The 24,185-nt window shown below is 40.1% G+C and overlaps 2 protein-coding genes across 5 annotated transcripts in view; one reads left to right on the top strand and one right to left on the bottom strand.

The window, feature by feature from the left end:
* The window catches only part of xrcc5 (X-ray repair complementing defective repair in Chinese hamster cells 5), a 13,620-nt gene extending 8,745 nt beyond the window's left edge, over positions 1-4,875 (top strand). The window contains exons 13-21 of the mRNA XM_026144509.1: positions 699-829; positions 1,062-1,258; positions 1,459-1,546; positions 2,392-2,461; positions 2,596-2,705; positions 2,921-3,017; positions 3,989-4,056; positions 4,149-4,223; positions 4,417-4,875. Of these exons, the coding sequence (XP_026000294.1) occupies positions 699-829; positions 1,062-1,258; positions 1,459-1,546; positions 2,392-2,461; positions 2,596-2,705; positions 2,921-3,017; positions 3,989-4,056; positions 4,149-4,223; positions 4,417-4,431 (851 nt within the window). The 3' untranslated portion in view covers positions 4,432-4,875. The remainder of the gene's footprint in view (positions 1-698; positions 830-1,061; positions 1,259-1,458; positions 1,547-2,391; positions 2,462-2,595; positions 2,706-2,920; positions 3,018-3,988; positions 4,057-4,148; positions 4,224-4,416) is intronic.
* LOC113007686 (collagen alpha-2(VI) chain-like) lies at positions 1,553-24,185 on the bottom strand. Of its 4 annotated transcripts, none has more exons than XM_026144508.1 (28): positions 21,597-21,753; positions 19,965-20,575; positions 19,862-19,882; positions 19,402-19,467; positions 19,252-19,305; positions 19,122-19,166; positions 18,968-18,994; positions 18,846-18,872; positions 18,696-18,740; positions 18,554-18,607; positions 18,319-18,381; positions 14,058-14,120; positions 13,913-13,966; positions 13,778-13,813; positions 13,631-13,693; positions 13,168-13,230; positions 12,821-12,883; positions 12,588-12,650; positions 12,457-12,507; positions 12,272-12,370; positions 9,660-9,722; positions 9,489-9,524; positions 9,348-9,393; positions 9,111-9,263; positions 8,180-8,635; positions 8,063-8,101; positions 7,419-7,980; positions 1,553-1,648 (listed from the first exon to the last, which is right to left on the bottom strand). In XM_026144508.1, the coding sequence occupies exons 1-28, from the start codon at positions 21,751-21,753 to the stop codon at positions 1,630-1,632; spliced, it is 3,099 nt and encodes a 1,032-aa protein (XP_026000293.1). In that variant the 3' UTR covers positions 1,553-1,629. The 4 variants fall into 4 exon arrangements, with proteins under 4 accessions (XP_026000293.1, XP_026000290.1, XP_026000291.1 ...); XM_026144505.1 differs by lacking the exon at positions 1,553-1,648 and adding an exon at positions 23,492-24,185 and having other exon boundaries at positions 6,119-7,980; positions 21,597-21,765; XM_026144506.1 differs by lacking the exon at positions 1,553-1,648 and adding an exon at positions 23,812-24,185 and having other exon boundaries at positions 6,119-7,980; positions 21,597-21,765.

Raw genomic sequence — 24,185 nt, 5'->3', positions numbered from 1 at the left:
CATAATATTACCGTATTGTGTATGTATAACCTCTTTTTAAGTTTTGTGGATATTATACATGGTTATGCTGAGGATATGTCGGCCAGTTTCAACTGGAAATGCCTTTTGGTTAAACTGATTTTGATGGGGTCGACAAAGTTGCTTGTGAGAAGGCCTTCACTGTCAAAAATATTCGCTAGTCTTAAGTTTCCCTACTGAACAACCATGTGTCCCCCCCCCCTCCAAAAAAAAAATTATATTTAAAGGTCGAGTGAATCTGCTGTTTAATTATACTTTTTTGCCTGTGAGTTTTGCCAAGATCGTCTTACTCTGCAAGTACATTTGAAGTTTTGCAAATTACTCTGCTTTAAATATTATGTATCGGTAAAAACAGAAATGATGAACTTTTGTCTATTTTGAAAGCAAGATGTCTCTAATATCACTGAAAAACAGCCTCAGTGTGCAGGCTTAATGTTTCTGCAGAAGAGATAAAGTGTTCTTTCAGTTCAAGCCAACGTTTTAGTGCATAAGCATAAATCACTGTACACAAACATCTGAAAAAAGTCATGGTTTATATTGGCACAGATTCAGAATTGCTGGTCTAATAACTGTGGCCCCACAGTTCTATGATATCGACTTCATTCGACTTGCACTGTATAGTGTAAATGAGATTAAGATGTAACCTTGAATGAGCCGTCATTGTCGTGTGATTGCTGTAGATGCTCAGCTGTCTGCTGTGGACTCTTTGATTGACTCCATGATGTTGGTAGAAGAAGATGAAAACGGAGAACAAAGAGACTTGTTCAAGCCCCATCGCATTCCCAACCCTGCCTTCCAGAGGCACTTCCAGGTACTGCAGTCCAGAGAGATAAATAAAGAGATTTAGTGTGGTCTCCTTTTACTTCTGAGTAGAGGCAGATTGCAACTTTTTTTGAAGAAGATGTGGAGTGTTATTTCAGCTTAGACGAAAAAGCTTTCATCTGTCTGACTACAGCTCAACAAGCTAGTAATTGACTATTATTTAGCCAGAATTGCTTCCTGCTCAGTCTCTGTTTGGCTCACCTCTCCTACCATCATTTTAGTGTCTGCACCATCGGGCAGTAAGCCCCGGTACCCCTCTTCCTCCGATAGAGCCATGGCTGAAAGCTGCTCTTGATCGTCCTGAGGTTATTACAGAACGCTGCCAGGATCCACTTGACGTGCTGAAGAGGAAATTTCCTCTCACTGAAGTGGAGAAGAAAAAGAAGCTTAAAACTAGTGCTCAGATTTTTGGCAAAGAGTAAGTTTAGCTTCTGTGACGTGGTGCGTCATGGACAATAATGCATATTGGAAAGGATTATATGATTTATGCTGTTTCATTTCACAGTAGTCTGTTGCAAGATTCATTTACATTTACTGGTTATAAAAATGTTAAAACAACAACAAAAAAAGCAGGATTGACTTTCAAGATATTAACAAGCTGCCATTTTTCATTTGAAGGTCAGAGGAGTCCGAGGCAAAGAAAGTAAAAGAAGATGAAGCAGAGGAGTATAACTTGGCCGACATTGCTGAAGGCTCTGTTACCTCGGTGAGAATCAGGGGGAGGGCTGGACGACTTAATAATCCTAGGAGATGGGCCCGCTGTGGTTGTGCTGCAGCTAGCCTCCTCCCCTATGAATATTTTTTCAATCTACATACAAAGGAACGAAAAGAGGAGACAAATAACAGAAATTAAGTCACACCTGCTCCACTTTGTCCACCGTATGTCCCTCCCGCTGGTGCACTTCGCCCCTTTCATGCTTGCTTTTATGCAAGCTCGGTCCTTCCTGTTTGTCTGTCCTATCAGGTACTTAAATGGCTCTTCTTCCATCCTTCCAAAAAACATGCTGTCTTTTGAGATGTGGCAGTATTTTCTGTTGGTGGATGGGCATTTTGATGATAAAGCTCACTGAACCATTATAGGGAGGAAAATTAGTTTAAGATAAAGTTGTCACATGAATATATTTCCAACACATTGTTCCAGCAGATTGTGTAAAGGCTACAGGGCCTCTTTTATCCAGGATCCAGTTGATCTCTATTATAAGAGAGGCTGAAAATTTCTTCTACAGCATGGATGAATTAAGTCTTTGGATCTTCTTGATCACATGATAACAGCATCAAGATAGTGGCTTAACAGTTAAACTTAAGTATTTCTGAACATATAAAATGCACAAAATGTTCAATTTTTGCCCTCTCGTGGAGTGGTGAAGTATCCTGAAAACACCTGGATCCACATGGATGGATATGACAGAAGTTATTCAGATATTCTCGTCAACAAACAAGCAGCAGGACATCACGCAGTGTCCTTGATGGAGATAACTATTATCTGTTCTGAATAATCATCAATTTTTTTAACTGACACGTTTTAAAACTTCCATTTCATTCCCTAACCAGGTGGGAAGTGTTGACCCAGCTCGAGACTTCCGCGCTTTGATCAAACAGAAAATTCTTCCGTTCGGAGAAGGTGAGCTCCAGAATTTATTTATTGATTTATTTTTTTTTTTCCTGCCTGTACTATAAACCGTAATCACTCATGTACAGCCCCTGTAATTATGTTTATCTCTTTGTTTGGTTGCGGTGACCCTTATGTCCTTCCAGTCTGCCAGCAGCTGACTCACAGGATAGAGCAGTTGCTAAGCAACAAGAACACACAGTACTACATGAAAAGCATCACCTGTATCCAGGCTTTCAGAGAGCAATCCGTTAAGGTAAATAAACATTCACATTGCTCTTCCTTTGGAGGAGCGAATGATGATGCGGTGTTTGCTGTTGGTTTGGCGTTTTTAGGATTATGAGCCTTAATAAGATTATGACTCTGTTTCTTTTCTTGAACACACAATTATTTGCTTATGTGTCTGTATGTAGATTAGAGTTTTTTCAAGACTGTTAAACGGAATTTAAATGTTTTATCTTTCGTACTCAGCTGGGAAATGCTGAACACTACAATAGCTACCTTCAGTCCCTGAAAAGAAGCATCCCAAACAGAGGACTAGAGGTGTTCTGGGAACTGCTCGTTCAAGGTATGATACGCCATTTTAATTAGAGCTGTGGTGTTTCTCCCAACTTCGCAATATCTAACCAAGTCAAGAACACTCAGAAGGAAGTAGGTCCAATCAAGAGATGCCTTCATGAATGGAAAAACGGAGGGTTTACAACTTGGTTTTGTCTTCTTATGCTCAAGAAGAGGATGGCCAAATTAGACTTTGTCAGGAAGCACCTAACAGTGCCTGCAGAGTACTTTGGACAGATGAAAACAAGATTAATTTGTACCACAACGAGGGACAGGTCATACCACATCATCTGTCAAACATAGTGGAGGCAGTCTTATGCCGGTGGTCACTTGTTGATTGAGGATGCGATTGCTGATAGAAACAGAGTGATCAGTTCATTATCTCTGCTCAGATCCTGTCAAATGCTGAAAACTGATTGAAGAGCAAATTGCAAAAAAAGCAAACTGCAAAAGCAACCCAAGTTTCTCAAGGGAAAGAAATGGGATAAGTCTACAATGGCCACATCAGTCACCATGTCAGTCACTCATTAAAGCAGATTTTCGTTATTAAATACAAAACTGAAACCAGACAGACCAACAAAAAAGCAGCAACTGAAGGTTGTTGAGGTGAAGGTGTAGCAGATCATCTCAAGGGAGGAAATATAACATTTAGTGATGTCCAAAGCTTCTAGACTTCAATCTATTGGCTTTAAAGGATTTTCAGTATTGAAAACAATCCTTATATTTAAAATTATGTTAGTAAACCAGGTAGTTTTGATTTTTTTTGAGTTAGTTTTAGAATCGAGGGCCTGTATATTTAAATAATTGCAATTCCTAAACTGTTAATTCATAAAAACTAGGAAAATTGTTTAAAGAAACATTGCAAACCTAAAATATTCTGATGAAAATAGTGATTTTTTCATTTTATTTTTTTGCGGGGAGAAAAAAAAGTTTTGCCTCAAATTCAGGCAGTTTGTATCTAACATTGAGTTTGATCAACAGATGGTTTAACGCTGATCAGCAAGGATGAGGTGGAAGGAAGCTCGGTCTCCAAAGCCGAAGCTAATCAGGTGACTTTAATTTGAATTTGGTACACGTATGAATTTGAGATGATCTTTAGTCTCTTTCTTTGACTGAAACTGGTTTTTGTTTTTTTTCTCAGTTTCTGGTTGCTGAGGAGAAGAAAGAGGAGGCAGCTCCTGCACCAGTTGAAGATACTGGAGATGTTGATGACTTGGTAAGCGTGCAGTTTTTATTTCTGACATTTCTTTATTTTTATTTAAATACGTGTTTATGTAACTGTTGTGACTCGAATGGTGTTAAAACCATTTCCTGTGTATCTACATGGGGCGTGTGTGATGTGTTGAGCTCTCAGATATAAACTCTTAGAGGTTGCATGTTTTTTTTTTTTTTTTTTCCTCTCTGTGCAGCTGGATATGATGTAAAGAGAAAAAAAGATGGAAGAGGAGTGTTTGCGGTGGACTCCAGAGAAATTAAAAGAATGCACGCTCTCAGTCCAGCCAGACCAAACCAGTTCAGCCGTCCATTGTTCCTTCACTCCCACTTGGAGTCCTGCCATACTTTGTAACTCTGCACTTAATGGATCAACTGTGGTTTACACATGCTGTCTAAAAGTACTTCACTTTAGAAATTACAAAAAATATTCCGCATACTTCAGGCAAAGGCTTTCTGTGTTCTGTTTGAGATTTTAAAAATTACTGCAGTTCTTGTGAGTCTTAAGGTGGTACTTATGTAGTAATTATGGCTACAGTATGCACTGAAAAATAAAGAAACCCTTATAGACTTTACAGAAGACAGAAATGCAGTGCCCAACAAACTGACAGTTTATTATGAAAAATCATTAAAAGCCTTATGGTTGATTAAGAGCGCATGACTTGCATTATATTTTTGTGTATGAAAATACTGATCGATCTTCTGACAAGATGTAGCAAAGCACAATGCTGTGACATCATTTGCAAATTATACAGTGCATAGCAAACTAAACCAGTTTTGTGTTTAAAGCATAGACTGTATATAAAAAAAAAAAAGAGAACGTTGCCACCATAATGCCAACCTTTGGTTTGTGGATCACCATGTTGAATCCTTGACTTTAGCACTTTGGAGCCAGAAGTGACCATATTTGGAAAAAAGGGTGAAACATGTGAGAAACTCTTAGAGAAAAAACCCTTTTTCTGAGGTGGGAATGCCAATTTAATTAGGGCCATGAGTATGCTGACAATGGTTCAAAATGGAAAAGGTTTTGTCCCACTTATCCATATACACTATATACCAAAGGTATTCACTCGTCTACCTTCACATGCATATGAACTTGAGTGACATCCCATTCTTAATGGTTTATTATTGTCAGCCTACCCTGGGCACCTGTAACAACTTCAACTCTTCTGGGAAGGTTTAGGAGTGTGTTTATGTGAAGTTTCGACCATTCTTCTAGAAGCACATTTGTGAGGTCAGGCACTGATGTTGGACGAGAAGGTTTGGCCCACAGCTCACGAGTTTTTCCACACCAAACGCGCTTATCCATGTCTTTATGAACCTTACTTTGTGCACTGCGAACAGGTGTTCCCTAAACTGTTTCTACAACATTGGGAGCATGAAATTGTCCAAAATATCTTGTGTTTTGTGTTGAGGCATTAAAAGGGTAAGGGGCAAAGCCCCACTCCTGAAAAACAACCCTGACACTTTGTGTTGTGCTTGGAAACCTTCTTCATGAAGCTCTCTGTAGACTGTTGTTGGGCTAATCTGAAGGTTACATGAAGTCTTTAGCAATTGACTCTGCAGGAAGTTTGTGACCTCTGCATGCTATGACCCTCAGCAGCTGTTAATCCTGCTCTGTGACTTTATGTAGCCTACCACTTCATGGCTGGGTCCCTGTCATCACTTTGCTATAATACGACTAACAGTTGACTATGAAATATTTAGTAGCGAGGAAATTTCATAACTGGATTTGTTGCACAGGTGACATCCTATCACGGTACCACACTGAAATTCACTGATGTCCTGAGAGTTTTCTTTCATAAAAGTTTGCAGAAACAGTCTGCATATGGAGGTGCTTGATATTATACACCTGTGGCCATGGAAGTGATTGAAACACCTGAATGCAATGATTTGGATGGGTGAGTGAATACTTTTGGTAATATAGTGTATATTAAAAAAAATCTAGTCCCACTTAAATTGAGTTACACAAGGCAAAGTGTAATTTATGGTCCTGTAAATGTGTCCGTCTGTGTACACGTTTCTTTTCCACCCACCCCAGACACACTCCGGCGCAGGCCTCCCAACATTCTGACTGCACGTGTCTAGAAGCAGATGATGCAAGCGTGTGCCGAATGTTGATTCATTGACAAGAGGGCCAGAATAGAGCAGGGACTGCTAGCGGAAGAATACAACATGAAAAGCACAGACATTGGACACTTTTCATTGTTTTTAAACACTAATTTTCACTTCAGCTCTTTGTATGTTATAAAGTTGCTCTTCTCCACGGCTGTCTGATGTACCAACAGCAGCACAAGCTAGAGTGACCCACAGACTGCTGTACCACATATTTTGCACACTGCCTCCATCTGGCAACAGGCAGACAGGCCATCCTTGGATTGCTACCGGACAGTGAACGCACCACCATTGCGGGACCATAAATTCTGCTTGAGCTGCAGCTGCCAATGAATTACTTTAACCACTGACAGAACAAGGAAGCACCTAGAGACCCTCAGTTGTATGGCACATGGCTTCACTTTTCAAACATAGTGGGTGCCTGTGTTTCTTTTATATACTGTCTATGGGTTAAAGAAGAAATCTAGTTTATTTCAACCTTGTGTATTCCCCAATCAGTTTGGCCATTGCAGCTCTACAAGCTTCAAGAGGAAACAAGCGCGAGCTCCTGAGGTTATCCAGACAATGTAGTCTTTTAACTTTTGCTTTTGATTCTGACCTAAGCTTAGAATTTAGCTGCCTGGAGTGGACCTGTTGCTAATTGCATCTGCATCCAAAAATGAAAGTGTTGGGATGATTTTCTACAAATTGCTAAAACAAAATCCTGTCAAAGTTTTGTTTTAATTTAAATTTTAGTACACATGTGAGGTGTTAAACAAAGTGGAGGATGAAGTTGGCTCTTGGCTCTGCATGGTCTCAAAGATGGAGAATATCCTCAGAGATATCTGAGATATCCTCAGAGGGTAAAATCAAGGACTGCACTATGACCCAGTATAAAGCTGCAGAGAGCACAGTCTTGTTTCACTGTAGGATGCTTTCCTCAATAGAGCCACAACAGCCACATTAATGTAAAATACTATCAGGTTGAAATAAATTTTAATTATCCTTAAAAATGCTGGATTAACAGCTGTAGCACCAGTATTGGCTCACAGGAGCATTCTCTCTCTAACACACCCACTGGATGAAACGATCAAACATACCGGACCTTAAAAAATCTGAGAATTTTTCTGCTTTAAAGATGGCGTGCTGGTCCCCCATAGCCAGCTTTGTCAGGACTTCTTGATCAACATCACTTCCTGTGGCAATCACCGTGGAGACCACCTCGTAACGACGCATGGCACTGATCGCTTCGTCCAGGTTGTCGCTGTTAGTGACACCATCTGTAATGAAAACGAATGAAATCTCTGCATTGGGCCTCGTTTGCCGGGCGCTTTCTCTAACCAGGATGTTGTTGATGGCATGTATGATGCCGGGCGCCACGCTTGAAGAAGAATCTAGATACCGTAAAGCTGTTAAATTGTTAACAATCTGGACAGGGTCATGTGTTAGAGAGAAAGCCACCCGATTCTCTGACTCCTTGCCAAACTCCATCAGTGCCAGACGGGCTCGCTCTCGATCGGTCCTGGTCCTGGCCAGTACCAGCCTGTCTGCAACCTTCTGAACAAATTCACGAACAAGGAGGAAGTTTCTCTCCCCGAGACGCTCTGAACCATCCAATAGAAATACCAAATCCACAGGCCTCGCAACACAAGGTGCTGAGTCAAGTTCTGAAACGAAACAAAAAAGAGCAATCACTTCCTGAAGTGCGTTTCATCATAAACCAATCATATAACTATGAATAAAACCCACCACTTGTACAGGGGAGATCAGGGCACTTAATGACTGGATCTGGTGAGAAATCATAGGTTAGACAAACACACAAGGACTAGTACTGTCAGGCTGCTGAGATTATTGGTACAGGCTTACCAGGACAGAGGACAGTTTCCATCTTTTCTAAGAATTCATCAGCCACCAAATCGCTGTAGCGCCTCATCTCAGTAGCCCGATCCTTCTTGTTGCATGCGATTGACACCAGAGTCTCGCTGTCGTGTCTGGTGTCAAACATGTCCCCTATCCCGATGGCATTCACCACCACAGCGGGGTCGTTGCAGAGGTATGTGAGCTGATTGTCGTCGTCTCGGGGGTCAAAGCGGCCGTCTGTGACCACGACGACGGACACTTTGGATCGGGCTCTCTTGCTGTCCCTGATGAGGTTATCATAGGCGTACTTCAGAGCAGAGGGGGTGAAGGTGCCCCCAGCAATCCACCTCAGATTCTTCACTGCAGTTTTGAATGCAGTCATGGAGTTTATGTTTGGGTCATCGAGACGAATGCTCTCAAAGGTCCCGTTGTGACTGTATTGTACAACTCCAACTCTTGTTCCTAGGAGATACACACATCTTTAATCAGTCTAAAAGTCAAACTTTTACATTTATTATTTCTGTAAATCTTTTTGGAAAAGCATCACAGATAAATCTGTTAGGGGTTACTCGGTAACACCGATGCATTTACAGCAGCACGGTGGTTGCAGGCTTTACTCCAATCATAATTTATAATGTCAGCAAGTGACAAGTGGCTCTGTAGTCTTAACAAGTAAAACATCCCTGGATGAATCACAGTTGTAATATTATTCATTTTCTCTTGTTGGGTATTTAGCAACTTGCTCAAAAAACAACAACAAACTGTTGTTTTGGTGTTGTGTTCTCAGCATGAATATTAATCAACCATTTTTATGTAGCATGATTTGAAATACTTTAGTCTGTAGTTGTTTCTGCAGAGTCACAGTGTTACTGAAGATTGGTGTGTATTTTAATTTCTTTTGGGTAAATCTGTAGAACGATTGCTTGCTTGACGTTACCTGTTGTTGATGTAGGTTCGGGCGCCATAGATCCCAGCCTGTTGATGGTGTTGATAACAAAGTTCTTCTCCAGGGTAAAGTTTGTCAGCCCGACACTCTCTGAGCTATCAATTACAAACACGATGTCCATAGCTCCACAGTGCTTCTCGCAGTCTGAGAGACAAACAACAAGAAGACCATCAGCGCGTTTAAACACCACATTTATGAAGCTGTGTTTGAGTGCTTATACTTTCTTACCGCAGCAACCGCACGTCTCTCTGATGTAGCTCATGACATCACATTCCTGCAGTGACATGTGTGCAGATTAAAGTAATACACTGAAGTGAGTAAAGGAATTCTTGCATTAAAATACATCAGTCTTTTTAAAATTTTACTCACAGTGAGCCCAGAATCGCCTGCTGGTCCTGGATCCCCCTACACACACACACACACACACACACACACACACACACACACACACACACACACACACACACACCACAGTACAATGCACCTGGATCTCAAACTTGCATGCATGGTCAGCTCATTATCTGTGTGGCTGTAGCTTACATCAGGTCCACGTTCTCCTCTAGGCCCTCTTTCTCCTGGCGGCCCCGACTGGCCTGGTTCACCCTAGATACAAACATTTTTACAGTCAATGAAACCTAAATGACTCACAAAACACTGAAAGCTGTGCAAAAACACTGTTGTTAAGGCACAGTACACCCATGCAGCTGGTGTCATGTGATCCTGTGGGACTGCTGTGGTCTGATCATTTGTAATGTGTTTGAACAGGAAACAGCACCTGGTAAAATATCCAGCAGCATAAATGGCATTGTTCTTTGGCCTAATTCATACATATTTTTTATTTACCTTGCCATATTTTACAACTGTCACTGTGAGGCAAAGACAAAGTGATATGCTCACACTCCAGAGACTAAATTCAACCTCATTTATTTGTTTTTTAACACTTAACCTCAAATGACTTGCAGCCGTGCACTGCAGATATTTTCAGTTTCGTCAGCTACGTTTTTGCCTCCATTACAACACAACAGAGGTGGATAATGCTTAGTTTAAGGTGGAAAAAAATCCCCAGCAACATCTATTTCCAGAAACACCGAGCTTTCTATTCTGATTGGTTAAGGTAGAATAAAAACGGTCCATGCAAACAGAATTCAGAATGAACTATTGGTTTCGGGGAGGTGGAATGAAACTTTTCATTAAAAAAATTAAAAAGAAGGAAAAAATGACCAAATAAATGTTTTCACCTGATTACTTTCTGCCCGTGTTATTTCTGTGCATCGTTTTAATATAATGTAATTTGCGAAAACATACTCGTGGTAATTGGGTCATTTTGTGTGATTGTAGAGAGCAAAAACAGCTTGAGCTGATTTGGATTTGTTGAAAATCAGGTCAAGGTCACACTAAATGTGAAAATCTATAAACCTTGCCCTTCTGGGGTTGTTGGACACTCTAAGTGCTCTTGTCTCTTTTAGTTTTAATAAGGAATTGCTCTATATTGGCTTTCTGTTTATCATATTCCCAGATGCTTTTCATTTTCTTTGTTTTTGTATCTTCAGTACCTCATTCACTTATTGGTGAGCAGAGATGGGCAGTAACACGTTAATCTGATTACTTTTTTCAAGTAACGAGTAAAGTAAGGGAATTACTATTGCAAAACGGTAATTGGATTACCGTTACTTTCCCGTAGGAACGCTGCGTTACTGCGTTACTAAAACCGTGATTTGTTTGCGAGAATGTCTCATGACAGTGATGTAAGCAAGTGCGACGTTCATGACAACAGCTGTGTGCAGATCAACAATGGATCATATATCGAGTGCGGGAGAGAGTATGAGCGTGCATGCAGCGTTTAAAGCGTGGAAGTACTGACCTTAGTTTGAGTTTGATTCCATAAAAAGTGACAAAAACATTAGTGTCCGTTGTGCGTGGGGAGAAAACTTCTTTTTACAACGAAAAAAAAAACCCTAAACAAGCACCGAGTGCACTATGACGTAATGGGAAATTCACAGAGAAACTCGTGGATTCTTCAACTGATCGCTGCAGCACACCTGCACCAGGGTAAACCTCCGCCTACCCCACTCCTGCTTTACAGGTGAAAATAGAGCAACAGGACCGCTAGTCTTTGATGTTATTTATTTTCTGCTGTGTTTTACTTGCATCTATTTGAAAGACTGAGTGTAAACACAAAAAAATATTTTATATTATGTGCTGGAATGTGCAGAAAATAGGTTTAAATGTTAAACTAATTTCTTCAAGTCAGAGAATGGTGCATATAATTTAATTTTTGCTTGATGCATAAAGTTAAAAGATTAAAACTGATAAAACAAGTTTTAAAAAAAGAGACTTTTCCATTTGATTACATTTTGTATGATGGATTATGCAGAAAAAGTAGAATTGGGCTGAAAGATCTATCGCTTTATCACCTATTCAGGTTGTAAATCGTGTTTTTAAAAAGTAACTAAGTAAGTAATTAATTACTTTTGAAAATAAGTAATCAGTAAAGTAACGGGATTACTTTTTTTGGGAAGTAATCAGTAATTAGTTACTGATTACTTTTTTCAAGCAACTTGACCAACACTGTTGGTGAGTTTAAATTTATTAGTTCCCTTTGTGATCCTCCTCTGTTCCCCGAGTCTTTCCTCTGTGGTTGTTTCCAGCTTGTGTTGCATATGAGTCTGCATGTTTAGCTGCTTCCTGTCTTAATTTGGTTGTCTTGTGTGTTTTATGCTCTGTATCTAGTTTAAATTCCCTGCCTCGCTATCCCTGATTTGTTCCGATTGTGTCTTCCAACTGTTTTCTAAGTCTACTCTTGCCCCTTTGTCGTGCTGTCACACAGTGCTGTGTGCTTCGCTGCTCTGTGTTGGCTGTCATAACCATCTGTAGGTTCACATTCTCCAAGAGGTGAGAAGACAATTTTTGGGATGTGTGGACCAACTTTCAGGTATTTTTTGCAGCAGAACAGCATGGACAACAGGAAATTTAAAGTTTGCACATGAATTTAATCAAGGATCTCGTTGGCTTGTTTGCTGACTTAAAGCCTCTGTGGACAACAGTGTAGGCAGTGGATAAGGCCAAGTCTCTCTGTCCTGTCCTGTTTATGAGTGCAAACATCTATAAAAGTAAAACTGTACATCATCAGTGGTTTAACAATCGCATCTTACAGGCGCTCCTGGTTGCCCTTTATTTCCAGATTCTCCTTTGGCGCCACAGTCACCTCTGCTCCCTCTGGGTCCTCTCCTACCTGGTGCACCCCTGTCTCCCTTTAAATATCAGAGTTGCTTTAGCCTCAAGAAGAAACATCTTGAGACATGCAGGTCATTTTATGAGGTAAAAAGAAAGCTGTTACAGGCGGTCCCCTTGATCCAGGATAGCTGAAACCTTGCCTTCCTCTGTCACCCTTTAGAAGAAAAACAACGTGGATGAGAGTAAATTATTTACTGATAATCATGAACAGAAATGCTCAGACTTTCTTTTTACCTTTGGTCCAAGTGGCCCAATGTCTCCCCTTGGTCCTGAATCTCCAGGATCTCCTGTCGTGCCCTGCAGCCACAGAAGATAAAATTCAAATAAAAAAAGAATCTACTTGAAAAAGCAGAAAATGATGATTAGATTAGATTAGATGAAACTTTATTAATCCCTCAGGTGGCTTCCTCCGGGAAATTCAGTAACAATGATGATGACAATGATGATAAAGTTATAAAGGAACAAACATTTCGTCCAGGGGCGCCTAGTTCTCCTGGCTGACCCCTCGGTCCCGGTAGTCCCAGGTCCCCCTGTCAGAGAGAGAAAATAACAGACAGCCCTTTTTACTGGACTCGACCTTGACTCCAGCCCACACAGGCACATGCAGGATGAGTTTCACTGATGTGGATTTGGCAGTTTCAAGCTAATCATTTCAAATTACTGTATAGTTTCTGATATTTTCATCTGGAAAATAAGTGTTTTTATGATGAAGGCATGGCTCCAGTGTTGAATGTCTAATGAAGGCATGCCAGGTTCTTGGGAAGCCTCTGAGTCATTGCTCATCAAAAATCCACCCACAGCGTGATCTCCTCACCTTAGCGCCCTTGAGTCCATTTTCCCCAGGCCGACCTCTGCTTCCCTCCGGGCCTCGTTCTCCCTCACAAAATAAATGAATGTGTCAGAATTCATACCAAACCATTAATTACTTCCCAATATATACAAGACACAACAGTAACAGGGAGGTAATACTTCTGGCTCAGGGAAATGTCTGAGGAATTTTTCTGAGATGACCGACTGAAAGACAGAACTGTGTTATAGTAGTTGGGATTTCACTATTTCAGTTCCTCAGAATTAAAAACCACAAGCACACTTCAGACTTTCTTCCTCAAAGTTCTTTCTTAATTCATCTTTCTTAAAAGGTCAAAGGAAGCCAGTGTTTCACAGTATTTCAAACCAGCAGCTAAAATGGTGCAATTTTGCTTAAAAATAAGCGGAAAATGAAATGCCATTCATACAATAAGACAATTCATTAAAAAAAAACAATGACAAAAGCTTACCTTTTTCCCTTTTGGCCCAGTGTTTCCTTGTGATCCCTTTATTCCCGGGTTTCCTCTCCTCCCCTATGAATATTTATTTAGTAAATTTCTTTTAACTATTTTCCAAATGGGGATTTTTTTTTCCAAGTAAAAACACGAGTCAAATACCTCTTCGCCTTTTGCCCCAGGTGAACCCTTTCTCCCCTGCAAGTGTCAACAGTTTAATTTGAGAGTTGGTTTTGTAACATCGGTTTAGTGCACATGTAAAAAAAATCATAAAATAAAATAAATTCAGGGCTGTACCGGACTCCCTCTTTGTCCAGGCTGTCCTGGATTTCCTTGGTTTCCTCTTTCACCCTAAAAAGCAGACATTCAGTTTTAAAGTAAAGAAAAATCTTTGTTGTGCGCTCAGTATTTTTTCCACTTGTTTTTTTAATTTGAAGGTTACCTTCAGACCTGGATTACCCTTAGGGCCTGGGGGGCCTGGCTTTCCAGGAAGGCCTGTGTCACCCTAAACAAATGCAAAAACAATCAAAAAGAAAAGCCACAAAAAATACATAACTGGACATAATGTAACATTATTAATAACTGAGCTTCAGTGAACTCTAAAAAAATGGTAAATGGCCTGTATTTGTATAGCGCTTTACTAGTCCCTAAGGAAGTGTCTTGCCCAAGGACACGACGACCGAGACTGTCGGAGGCGGGGCTCGAACCGGCAACCTTCCGATTACAAGACGAACTGCCAACTCTTGAGCCACGATAATAAAATAAGTTTATAAGGAAAAAAATGGTCATGTCTGATTGTCTAGTCATTGATTCTGTAGTTGAGTGAGCATGGGCAAAGATACAGTCCCAATCAAAAATCTAAGACTTTAAAAATGCCAAAATATCATATTTTGCATGGTTGGATCTTAACAAGGTTCCAAGTGGAGTTTCAACATGTAACAAAAAGAAATGGGAGCGAGACAGAACATTTTTTGAGCATGCAATTTATTGAAAACAACGCTTAAACTGTTTTACAGCTGATCAAAAATGTATAACTACATGCCATTCAAAGGCCAAATCTGTGCAAAAATGTGGATTCATTGTCATTTTCTGTCAGGTAGTCACACTGTCATGACGTTCTGATGGCAAAAAAAAAGTTCCCTTTTTGAATGTGGTCGGGATGTTGAACTGCCAGGGGTGCACATAAGTGGTCCGCAGGTGCGCATGCGTGGTCAAAATAAAAGACACGCACCAGATAAGAAGTTGCAACGCGCATTTGCGTACATAAGATTTTCTGGAAGAGGACAGACATTTGTTTAGAACTCTTAAAGATGTCGAAGAAGCAAGCTCCTTTAAGCAATTACTTTGGTGTTCCTACACCTCCAAACAAATGTCAGAAGGAGTCAGAACCGCAAAAGAAGCACGTATTCTTGGAAAAGTGGTTGCAGGAAATGAGCTGGCTTCAAACAGCTCACTTATGTGCACCCCTGGAACTGCATAAGCAGGATCTCTTGCAGCACGCCATCGCTGCTGAGGTGGGGCGCAGTAAGACTGTCATTTGGAATTTCTTAAATGACTCCTAGCGTTATGGAACAAAAAAGTCAAAAAGTGGAAGACCCAAAGAAATTTCACCAGCACTGAGCTGGAGGATCCAATTGCCTGCCTGTAAAGACACTGGACAGTCCTTGAACCAAATTAAGGCCGTTACTGGTCCTGACTGGAGCCCCATAAACATCAGAATGTAACCTTGATGGTTCTGACGGTTTCCAAACTTACTGGCATGACAAGCAGATCCAACCTGAGATGTTTTCTACGCGCCACAGTGGAGGGGGCGCATTAATGGTCTGGGGTGCTTTTTCCTTCAGTGGAACAATGGAGCTTCAGGAGGTGCAGGGGTGTCAAACGGTTGCTGGCTATGTCCAGATGTTGCAGAGAGCAACATTGTCTGTGTGGTAACAGCTGGGTTTTCCAACAGGACAACGTTAGGGTACACAGTGCCTGCAGGTTACAGTGGTTTTTTGTTTGTTTGTTTGTTTTTTTGAGGTGTGGTCCTAAACTGATCAGGCAGTTTAAACATTGTTTTCAATAAATTGTATGCTCAAATTTTTTTCCGGCTCATCCCCATTTCTTTTTGTTGCATGCTGAAGCTCTACTTGGAACCTTGTTAAGATCCAACCATGCAAATTATGATTTCTTTCTTTTTTAGGTCATTTTTCAAGTGGTCTTAAACTTTTGATCGAGACTGGATGTCTGCACACAGCCCAAATATTTAGTCTGAGCTGTGCTTTGGCTACATTCATGACGCATAATTACGGAAATCATCAGTACCAACATTTACATCTGCATGAGCTGTACATGTTGAATGTACTGACAGAATAAACACAAATATGTCAAGAAAAAAAATGTCGAAAAAATGTCTGCCGAGCTGCTGCAGCCGTCAGCTATGTCAGATGATTTAATTATGAAAAAAAGAGCATTTCCTCTTTGTATTTATGTGCTGTCATTTCACTGCATAACATATGTTATGTTTGCATGGCTGGAAAAGGGAGGGGGTTCCTGTTTATGAATACAGCACGATGAAGGTGCTAACATGTCAGCACACTGTTTGGTGGCACATGTTAGGCCACATGTTAACTGCTATTCAGACTAATGTTCAGCTTCTCTGTGATATGCATGTCCAGATTAGGAGTTCTGGAATTTGTGACATTTGTTTTAATATTCATGCCGATGCCCAATTTAGAATCACCCATTAACCAAACACGCATGTCTCTGGACTGTTCTTGTTGTGAGGTGAAAGCGCTAACCACTACACCACGTGCCACGCAATACAGACAAGTATTTTTAAGATCAATTTAAAAAAAGACAAAAACCTAATTATAGCTTTTTAAAAAAATCCTTTAAGAAGACAAACTGAAAGATTTGGATTTTTGCTTCCGTTGTGACAGGCATATTTTAAAATGCACCCACAAATCAATGCACATCTCAGTGTCACAGAAGTGCCTTAACTAATGAGAGCTGTTAAACTCTAATTCACTGGCTGAAGCTGCTCTCACGTTCCCTCATTCGTCTTGAACACGACAGTGTTTTTGGTGGAGGGCTTTTCTGTTTATACTTCAATTAACGGTCAGACAGCCCACATAAGCCTAATCTATCAATTTTGAGGCAAACGTGTTGCCACAGAAAGGCAATACATAATATCATAATCTAAAGCTCTTATTAGCACAACAGCAAGAGGCTGCACTACCAAGCAAATTCAACATACCATGGATATCTTTCAGTCATTAATCTGGCTAAGCAGTCACACAAAGTCCTTATCAACAGGATAAGTTCAGTCAGGTTTTTCCAATCTAGCTGTGGGCATGTTCCCATGAAAGTGGTGGTGTTGATAGGTCTGCTAGGAGCAGAGGAGTACTTTTTCAAAGGAAGACAAAATCTAATAATAAAAGATATGAAAAGGTTAAACACGCAAAACAGGCAAAAAGAAATGCAGCTGCTGCTGGGCAAAATTTTGCAGTATGAGCGTAACAGGAAACAGGGGCACATCTACAGAGCAGCAGTGGGTGTGTGTGTGTGTGTGTGTGTGTGTGTATGGGGGGCAACAAATTTAATATGACATGATAAAGGAGACTCTCTCTTTCCTTCACAAAACCTTTGTCAACCTCAAGGTAAAGCAGTTATTAAAAGGAGTTTGGGGTTTATATTATCTATCTGACTACAGTCCAGACCTGCAGAAGATAAAGGAGACGTGTGGCGATTTAGAGATCTCCAAACAGCTGGTCTTTAAATATTTTTCTCTGACCTTTCTTGGTGCTTGTACCTTTTGGCAATCAGAGCACATTTTGACTGTTTAATAAACAGTCAAAATGTTATGAATCACGGTATCTGTGAATCATCTATGAATGTGTTGCTGTAGCACCAGCACCACATAGGCAGAAAAGTGGTCTTGAAGTAAATATTGACCCTCACACAGACCAAAAGAAAATACATATTAAACCTTGCCCAACTAAAAATAATAGTAGTTGGTTCACTTGACAGAACTTACTGTTTTAACCCGACAGGCCAGCCTGTGCAGGCATTTGGTGTTTAATCCTAGAAGATCACATCGTTCAGCTGTTCTGACACCTGTTAAAGCTAAAGAAATATTAGAAATGGTTCTTTAAGGCTCTGCTGTGCCACCTTTAAGAAGCACACTGAAAATTTCACGCTGTTTTCTAGTGACAGTACTTTCCTTTCATATATCTGGTGGCATGGTGGTTAGCACTTTTGGCGCATAGCAAGAAGGTCCTGAGTTCAATTCAATTCAGCTAAGTTCAATTGTGATCTGCTAAGATTAAACACCAAATGCCTGCACAAGCTGGCATGTCAGGTTAAAACAGTAAGTTCTGTTAAGTGAACCAACTACTAGTATTTTAGATAGACAAGGTTTAATATGTATTTTTGTTTGGTCTTTGTGAGGGTCAATCTTTACTACAAGACCACTTTTCTGAAAAGGTTGGGCTTGTTATTATCAGGTGAATGTGATAACCACTACAGTACGGAAATGACTTCACTAGAATCCATCTAATTACTGTGAATACTTCACTCTAGACTCAAGTGCTGAAATTACCAACTGACCACATACCAAAATGCAATCGTGTGAATATATTTTTTTGTTCACTCTAAATAACACTCTGTCTCTTTCAGTATGAACCGAAATGATTAGATTATTGTGATTTAATTCAAACCTTTTCTCCTTTGTCACCTAATAGTCCAGTTTCACCAGCATCTCCTGGGTAGCCATCTGGTCCCTATTAGAGACAAATAAAAAGTGTCTCAGTGGTTCATTTAACCAGAAATGCTAACAATACTAGAAAAAGTCAATGTTAAAGAGAATCAGTGAAATACATGCAGCTGTATGGCTGATATAAGTTGTTAAAATGAAACAAAGACATACAAATAAATATTAAATGCTCGACTTACCTTGTCGCCTGGATCACCTTTACAACCGGGAGCTCCAATTCGTCCAATTTTCCCCTGAAGATTTCAAAGGAGCATTCATATAATATCAGTATATTTATAATCAGATTACCATTACGGTAAAAATCTCACCGTAAACACTCACCTTTTGCCCATCAGTTCCATTCTTGCCAGTCGAACCGGCAACACCCTTTAGCGAAGAGATAAAATGAACTTCAGTGCATAAACGCTCTTAATTTTGGATGTTGCGGTGCACGAAGATGAAGCATTAAACTGTTTTTTTTTTTTTTTTTACCTTTGCTCCAGTTAATCCAATTTCCCCCTGTTGAGATAAAACAGACCCATTAGTCCCCCAAAACACTTCCTTCAGTTTAATAAATGAACAGAAATGAGAAATATAAGGATTTTAACTCTTACCTTGTCACCCTTTAAACCAGCCTCTCCCTACGGAAAAGCACAAAAGGACACATTAATGAGATTAAAAATACATTGTGTAATTTTAATTAAATCAGTTAAATAATTTAATTAATTTTAATGAAATAAAATCATCAACGAGTTGGGCTCAGCAAACCTTTGGACCAGGTCGTCCAATTGGACCTTCAATGCCAGGATCACCCTGAAATGTAACAAATATATAACTCAGTAAATAAGAATGCACTTTTTAAAATATATTTAGGTTTCTAGACATAAATTCTAGGTACCTGTCTTCCTCTTTCACCCTTTGGCCCTTGAGGGCCTCTGTCTCCTTTTGTGCCCTATAAAGATCCAGAGACATACGCATTTCAAAAGATGAATCATTGGCACGAGCAATAATAAAAATTATTGACTTTAATTCAGTTTTTAAGTCTCACTTTTGGACCTGAGGGACCTCTTAGTCCAGGGCGCCCAGGACTCTCGAAACATCTTGGTTTGTAACACTGTGAGATGGAAGAGAAAAACAAAACAATATTAAAAGACTGAAGCCTTTTAAATACCAGAATTGTTTAAAGGAAGCTATTCTGCTAATTTCCAACTTCATTGTTTCAGTCTTGGACTTATAGCAGCTTTGCATGAGTGACTGAAACAAGCCTTTTTAGCTCCTTCCCCCTTCCCTTTGTGGCAGTTTTATTCTGATTGGTTGTCTTTGGTAAAGAGAGTATTTGAAAGGCAAGTGGGCGGGGGGAACATATCCTCTCTTTGACTTCACAAACAGCCAACAGTACAAAAAATGTGTGAAACTGACAGGGTTGGATCCTGAGCTTGTGGCTAATAGGGATTACTTGCACATACACTCATTATGTGGAAACTTAACATAATGAGTAACCTTCTTACCTGTAAATATGCTTGGTATTTCTACAAAAAAAAAGAGAAAAAAGACAGCAGTCAGTGAGAGTCACCTGACACAACATTTTAAGGCTAAAAGATGTCAGCTCACCATTGCTTTTACGATACGATCAATGGTTTTAGTGCTTAGTCTTGGTTTCCCATCAACGATTTCCACCGCTATGTAGTCGTCACGGAACAGCTCATACGGAGAGTTCGCTATCTCCCTCATTCCAAATTCATCGATCTCCTTGGACGCTGCTACTGAGAAAATCTGGATCCCTTGATCCCGGGCCTTTTCCGCCATCACCTTGATCCCTGAACATGGATTTCCTGTCACGTAGCCATCAGTGATGACCACAGCGAAGAGAACCGCCTTCGTCTCTGTGTAATGTTGGGTCATCTGGTGCGTCATGTTTTTGAGGGCACAGTCGATGTAAGTGCCTTTGCCCAGGTATCGGATCGAAGCGAGATTCCTGATGAAGTTCTCTCTGGTTGTGAGCTGGCTGAAGACCACCTGCTTCTGGGAGAAGTGCAGCCCACCTATGGACCAAGTGATCTGGATATGGCCCCTGTACTCCTCATCAGCCAGCCTCTCGGCAAAGATCTTTGTGAATTCTCTGATACTCTCCACCAGGCTGCCAGGTGGGGGCTCCTGCAATGCGATGGTTTCTGAGGTGTCAATAGTGAAGTACACCCTGATGGGACAGTCGATTATACCTGCTGGAGGAGAAGACAGCTGTTACTTTTAATTAGAAAAATAATGAAATTGTTTTTAGATGCTGAAATGCATCACTTTCACCCTAATTATTTAATACTTGAAACATCATAATAAAAAGCAGCAAATTAATCTGTGTAGTTTGTGTCCTGGGCTGGTTGATTTTGCCAGGTTACACAGATAGAATGAAAATGATGAAAAATGTGAGGACTATAAGACATTTATGTGTTGTGCTGCAGAGATCTAACTACTACATGCTAAATAGATAGCACAGGCCTCTCAGATTCAAATTTTGCTGACCGGACGTCGTGTTTTTCTTTTTTAAGTCTATAAATGTAAATCGTGGTCACTGTGCAAAAATGACTGAAGCTATTTTTTGAAAAGGGACATGAGGGGAAATAACTGGTCAATCATCTGGCTTAGTTTTTGTTTGTTTGTGTTTTTTAGCTGAGCACAGCAAACCAAGATTGTTTAAGATTGTGCAGTCTTGCAGAGGAAAACACATGTTCGCTAAAACGTGTAGAAATTAAAGAGCACATAGGAGCTGGAGCCTTTGCTTCAGGTTATAGAACCATCTTAATATAACCACCTTATTAGAACCACCTTAAGTAGCAATAGCTTGAAGTAATGATTTTTGGTATGATTTTATCAGTCTCTCACATCATCGTCGACAAAATTTGGCCGCTTATCTTTACAGCATTGCCTTTACTGAGGTTTGCAGGCATTTCCTTCTGCACAGCTTGTTTCTACCAGAGCATTTCAATCAGATTAAGGTCTAGACATTAACTGTACCATTGCAACAGCTCCATTCTTTGGTTTTCTCAGCCATTCTGTTGCAAATTTACTGCTGTGCTTCCTTTAGCTGAGCTTTAGCTGCATGCTGTCACACAGGTATCCTCACATTTGACTCTAGATTACTTTGGTATACAGAGGATCCAAATACTTTCACAGCTGAATCAATTAAAGTCAAAAAAAAAAAAAAAAGACCATTATTTTAACCCAGAAAGAAATTAAGGGAACCTTCACCTTCACAGCCTTCAGGTCTTGGTGTGGGTTCAGGCAAGAGTGGAGGTACCGTTGGCTCTGGACTGTCACCTCGCCCCGGTATTGGTCTGGGTCCTCGAGGTGTAAGTTGAAGGTTTACAGTTTGGACCAGCAATACAAAGACAAACCCTGAAAGCATTGTCATTTTTTTCTGAAAAGAAAAGAAACAAAAAAGAAAAACCCAAACAAGACAAGCAGGGATGAATAAAACTGTTCTTCAGAGATTATTTTTGACTGTAAAGCTGTAACTTAATGCAGGAAATAGCTGTCAAACATGTGAGTGTTCACAGAAGGCGTCTACACAGCGCTTAGGAATGTTTAATGTTGTTTTAAGTCATGTCAGTGAACAACCGCACTGTGTGGAAACAGAAGACAGAAGAATGTTTGAAACTGCATGTTTCATCCCACCTGTTTAATTAAACTGAAATCAGAAGGAGCAGGAAAGATTCTGTGGAACTACCATCCCACGAGAGTTACTGTTTGATAAGAGCTGACAAGACGGTGGTGTGTTATTGCTGGTGATAATTTACAATTTTTTTTCTGGAAGTGGAAAATTCCAACAGCATAAACCAACATCAGAAATGACAAATGAATAAAACTCAGCTTAAAACTGCTGGTTAGTGCAACTTCAGTCTGCAGGAGGGGCTTCCAGACTATTTCATGTCAGGAATTTCAAATACAAAAAAACAACAAGATAAAAATCCAACCTGTGGGCGGGGGTGCTGATGTTGATGTTGCACAGAGATGGAATGTAACTTATTTGGTTTAATGCTTCCGCTCTATCACGTCCCAGAGGGCATACTGAACAGTTTTATTCTATTAAAATCATACTGTATTTACACGCTACTTCACATAGCTTGCAAGTACTGAGTTAGGCCCTCTTTTACCTTCAGGACTGACTTAATTCTTCACGGCATGGATTCAACAGGGTGGTAAAAACAATCCACACAAGATTTTGCTCCATATTTAACTGATAGCATCACATCCAAATGCTGCAGCAGGAATAAACTCATCAGACCAGGCAATGTTTTTTACGATCTTCTATCATCCAATTTTGTGCAGGAAAATTCCAGTCAACAGTTTTTTAAACACTCAGATCCTGTCAACAACAACCATGCCATGCTCAAAGTCAACTCTCTTCTCTGTTACCACACTGCACTTGCACTGAAAGCTGCCCAATGCATTCTGAATGCTCCACTTACTTTATTAACATTTCAATGTCAACGTGATCAAAAAAATAAAACAAATAAAAAGTAAATCAGAAACGCGACTCTCTGGTAGAGCAGTCCTGTTTAATTTTATTAGATTATACATTATACAGATTATACCTAACAAAGTGTCCTGTGCCGATGCTTAATTGTATTGTTAAATCCTTTATTTAAACACATTGTGTGCCTCAAACGTAGCTTGAGGCACACAATGGCAGAAAAGCCACACACAGGCACACAAAAATAAAAATCTATCCACTTTATACACATTTAGAAGTTAAGAAAAAAACATGTGAAGACTGATTTCAGACACAGGCCCAGTTATAACCTTTAAAACGTAATTTCATGTTTTATGCAGTTTCTTTTCTTTTCTTTTCAAAATAAACATGCAATATAATATATATAAGCATTTAATGAAAATTAATTTATGTTGTCATGTTAAGTGGAGTACTACAGAGATGGAACACCTTTTTCTTTTCTGAAAGAAGTCAAAAAAAAGTTTTTGTTTTACACCACAGAGAATCTAAATATATTCTAAAATTCACATTAACTGTAGGGAAAAAAAAGAGGTAACCAGAAGATTAATTTATACGGTCTATCAGTCGGTATAGCGTGCAGTACAACCCTTTAAATCTCCGGTAAATTTAAAATAAAATGTAGGCTGCTTACCGAGAAGACGGAAAAGAGAAAGTAAACTCCAAGCTGCGATTAGAGACCTACAAGATATTCAAGCAATTTCTACAGATGGTAAACCTGACACACCCGTCTCAGCGGGACTGTTCCCAATAAGAAAACATTAGAGGGGGGATGGAGGGGCAGCTCTGGGTCGTTTGCGAACGAGCGCTAGAGACGCAGGCGTCACTGGAGAAAGAGAGATGTTCAGATGATTGTTTGCTGGCAGCTGGAGATCAGCAAGGTCTCCAGGACAGGTCTGGAGACTTAAGAGGTTTCGAATAAATAGAAAAGGCTGAAATAAGCCATTTATCCACCTGATCAGACGGATTCAATGTCAGAGTCACAGCAGATTGTCTCTAATGGCAGCTTTACAAACACATCAGCTCCCAGTGCTACATATCCTTACATGGAGACAGCTGCTCACACTCACCCCCTCTGTTTATGTTTCAAGGCTATACAGCGTGAGAGATGTCATGCTGGAATTTAAGTGCAGAAGCTTTATTCTTTTTACCATACTTTCACTTTATCCAGTTATTAGATCAGACTGTTGAAAGGAAAATCAAATGATGAGTGTTTTCTGCCTCCAGCCTGTCAAAGATGAGGATTGACTGCTTTTCTTACTTTAAAATCAAAGAGACCCTGAATTAAGACAAAGAAAGATGCTGACAATGTGAAAACCGAGCATGCA

The sequence above is a fragment of the Astatotilapia calliptera genome, chromosome 16 (genome assembly GCF_900246225.1).
Source record: "Astatotilapia calliptera chromosome 16, fAstCal1.2, whole genome shotgun sequence".
In the NCBI taxonomy this organism is placed as follows: Eukaryota; Metazoa; Chordata; class Actinopteri; order Cichliformes; family Cichlidae; genus Astatotilapia; species Astatotilapia calliptera.
This window is presented reverse-complemented; position numbering and strand designations above follow the sequence as displayed.

Excerpts from the sequence above, each read along its gene's own strand:
- LOC113007686 (XM_026144505.1), bottom strand. The coding sequence starts at position 21,759 with ATGACAATGCTTTCAGGGTTTGTCTTTGTATTGCTGGTCCAAACTGTA. Across the intron at positions 19,468-19,861 it reads AATACCAAGCATATTTACAG|TGTTACAAACCAAGATGTTT; the intron begins GTAAGAAGGTTA and ends TCCATCTCACAG. Across the intron at positions 18,382-18,553 it reads AAGGTGATCCAGGCGACAAG|GGACCAGATGGCTACCCAGG; the intron begins GTAAGTCGAGCA and ends TGTCTCTAATAG.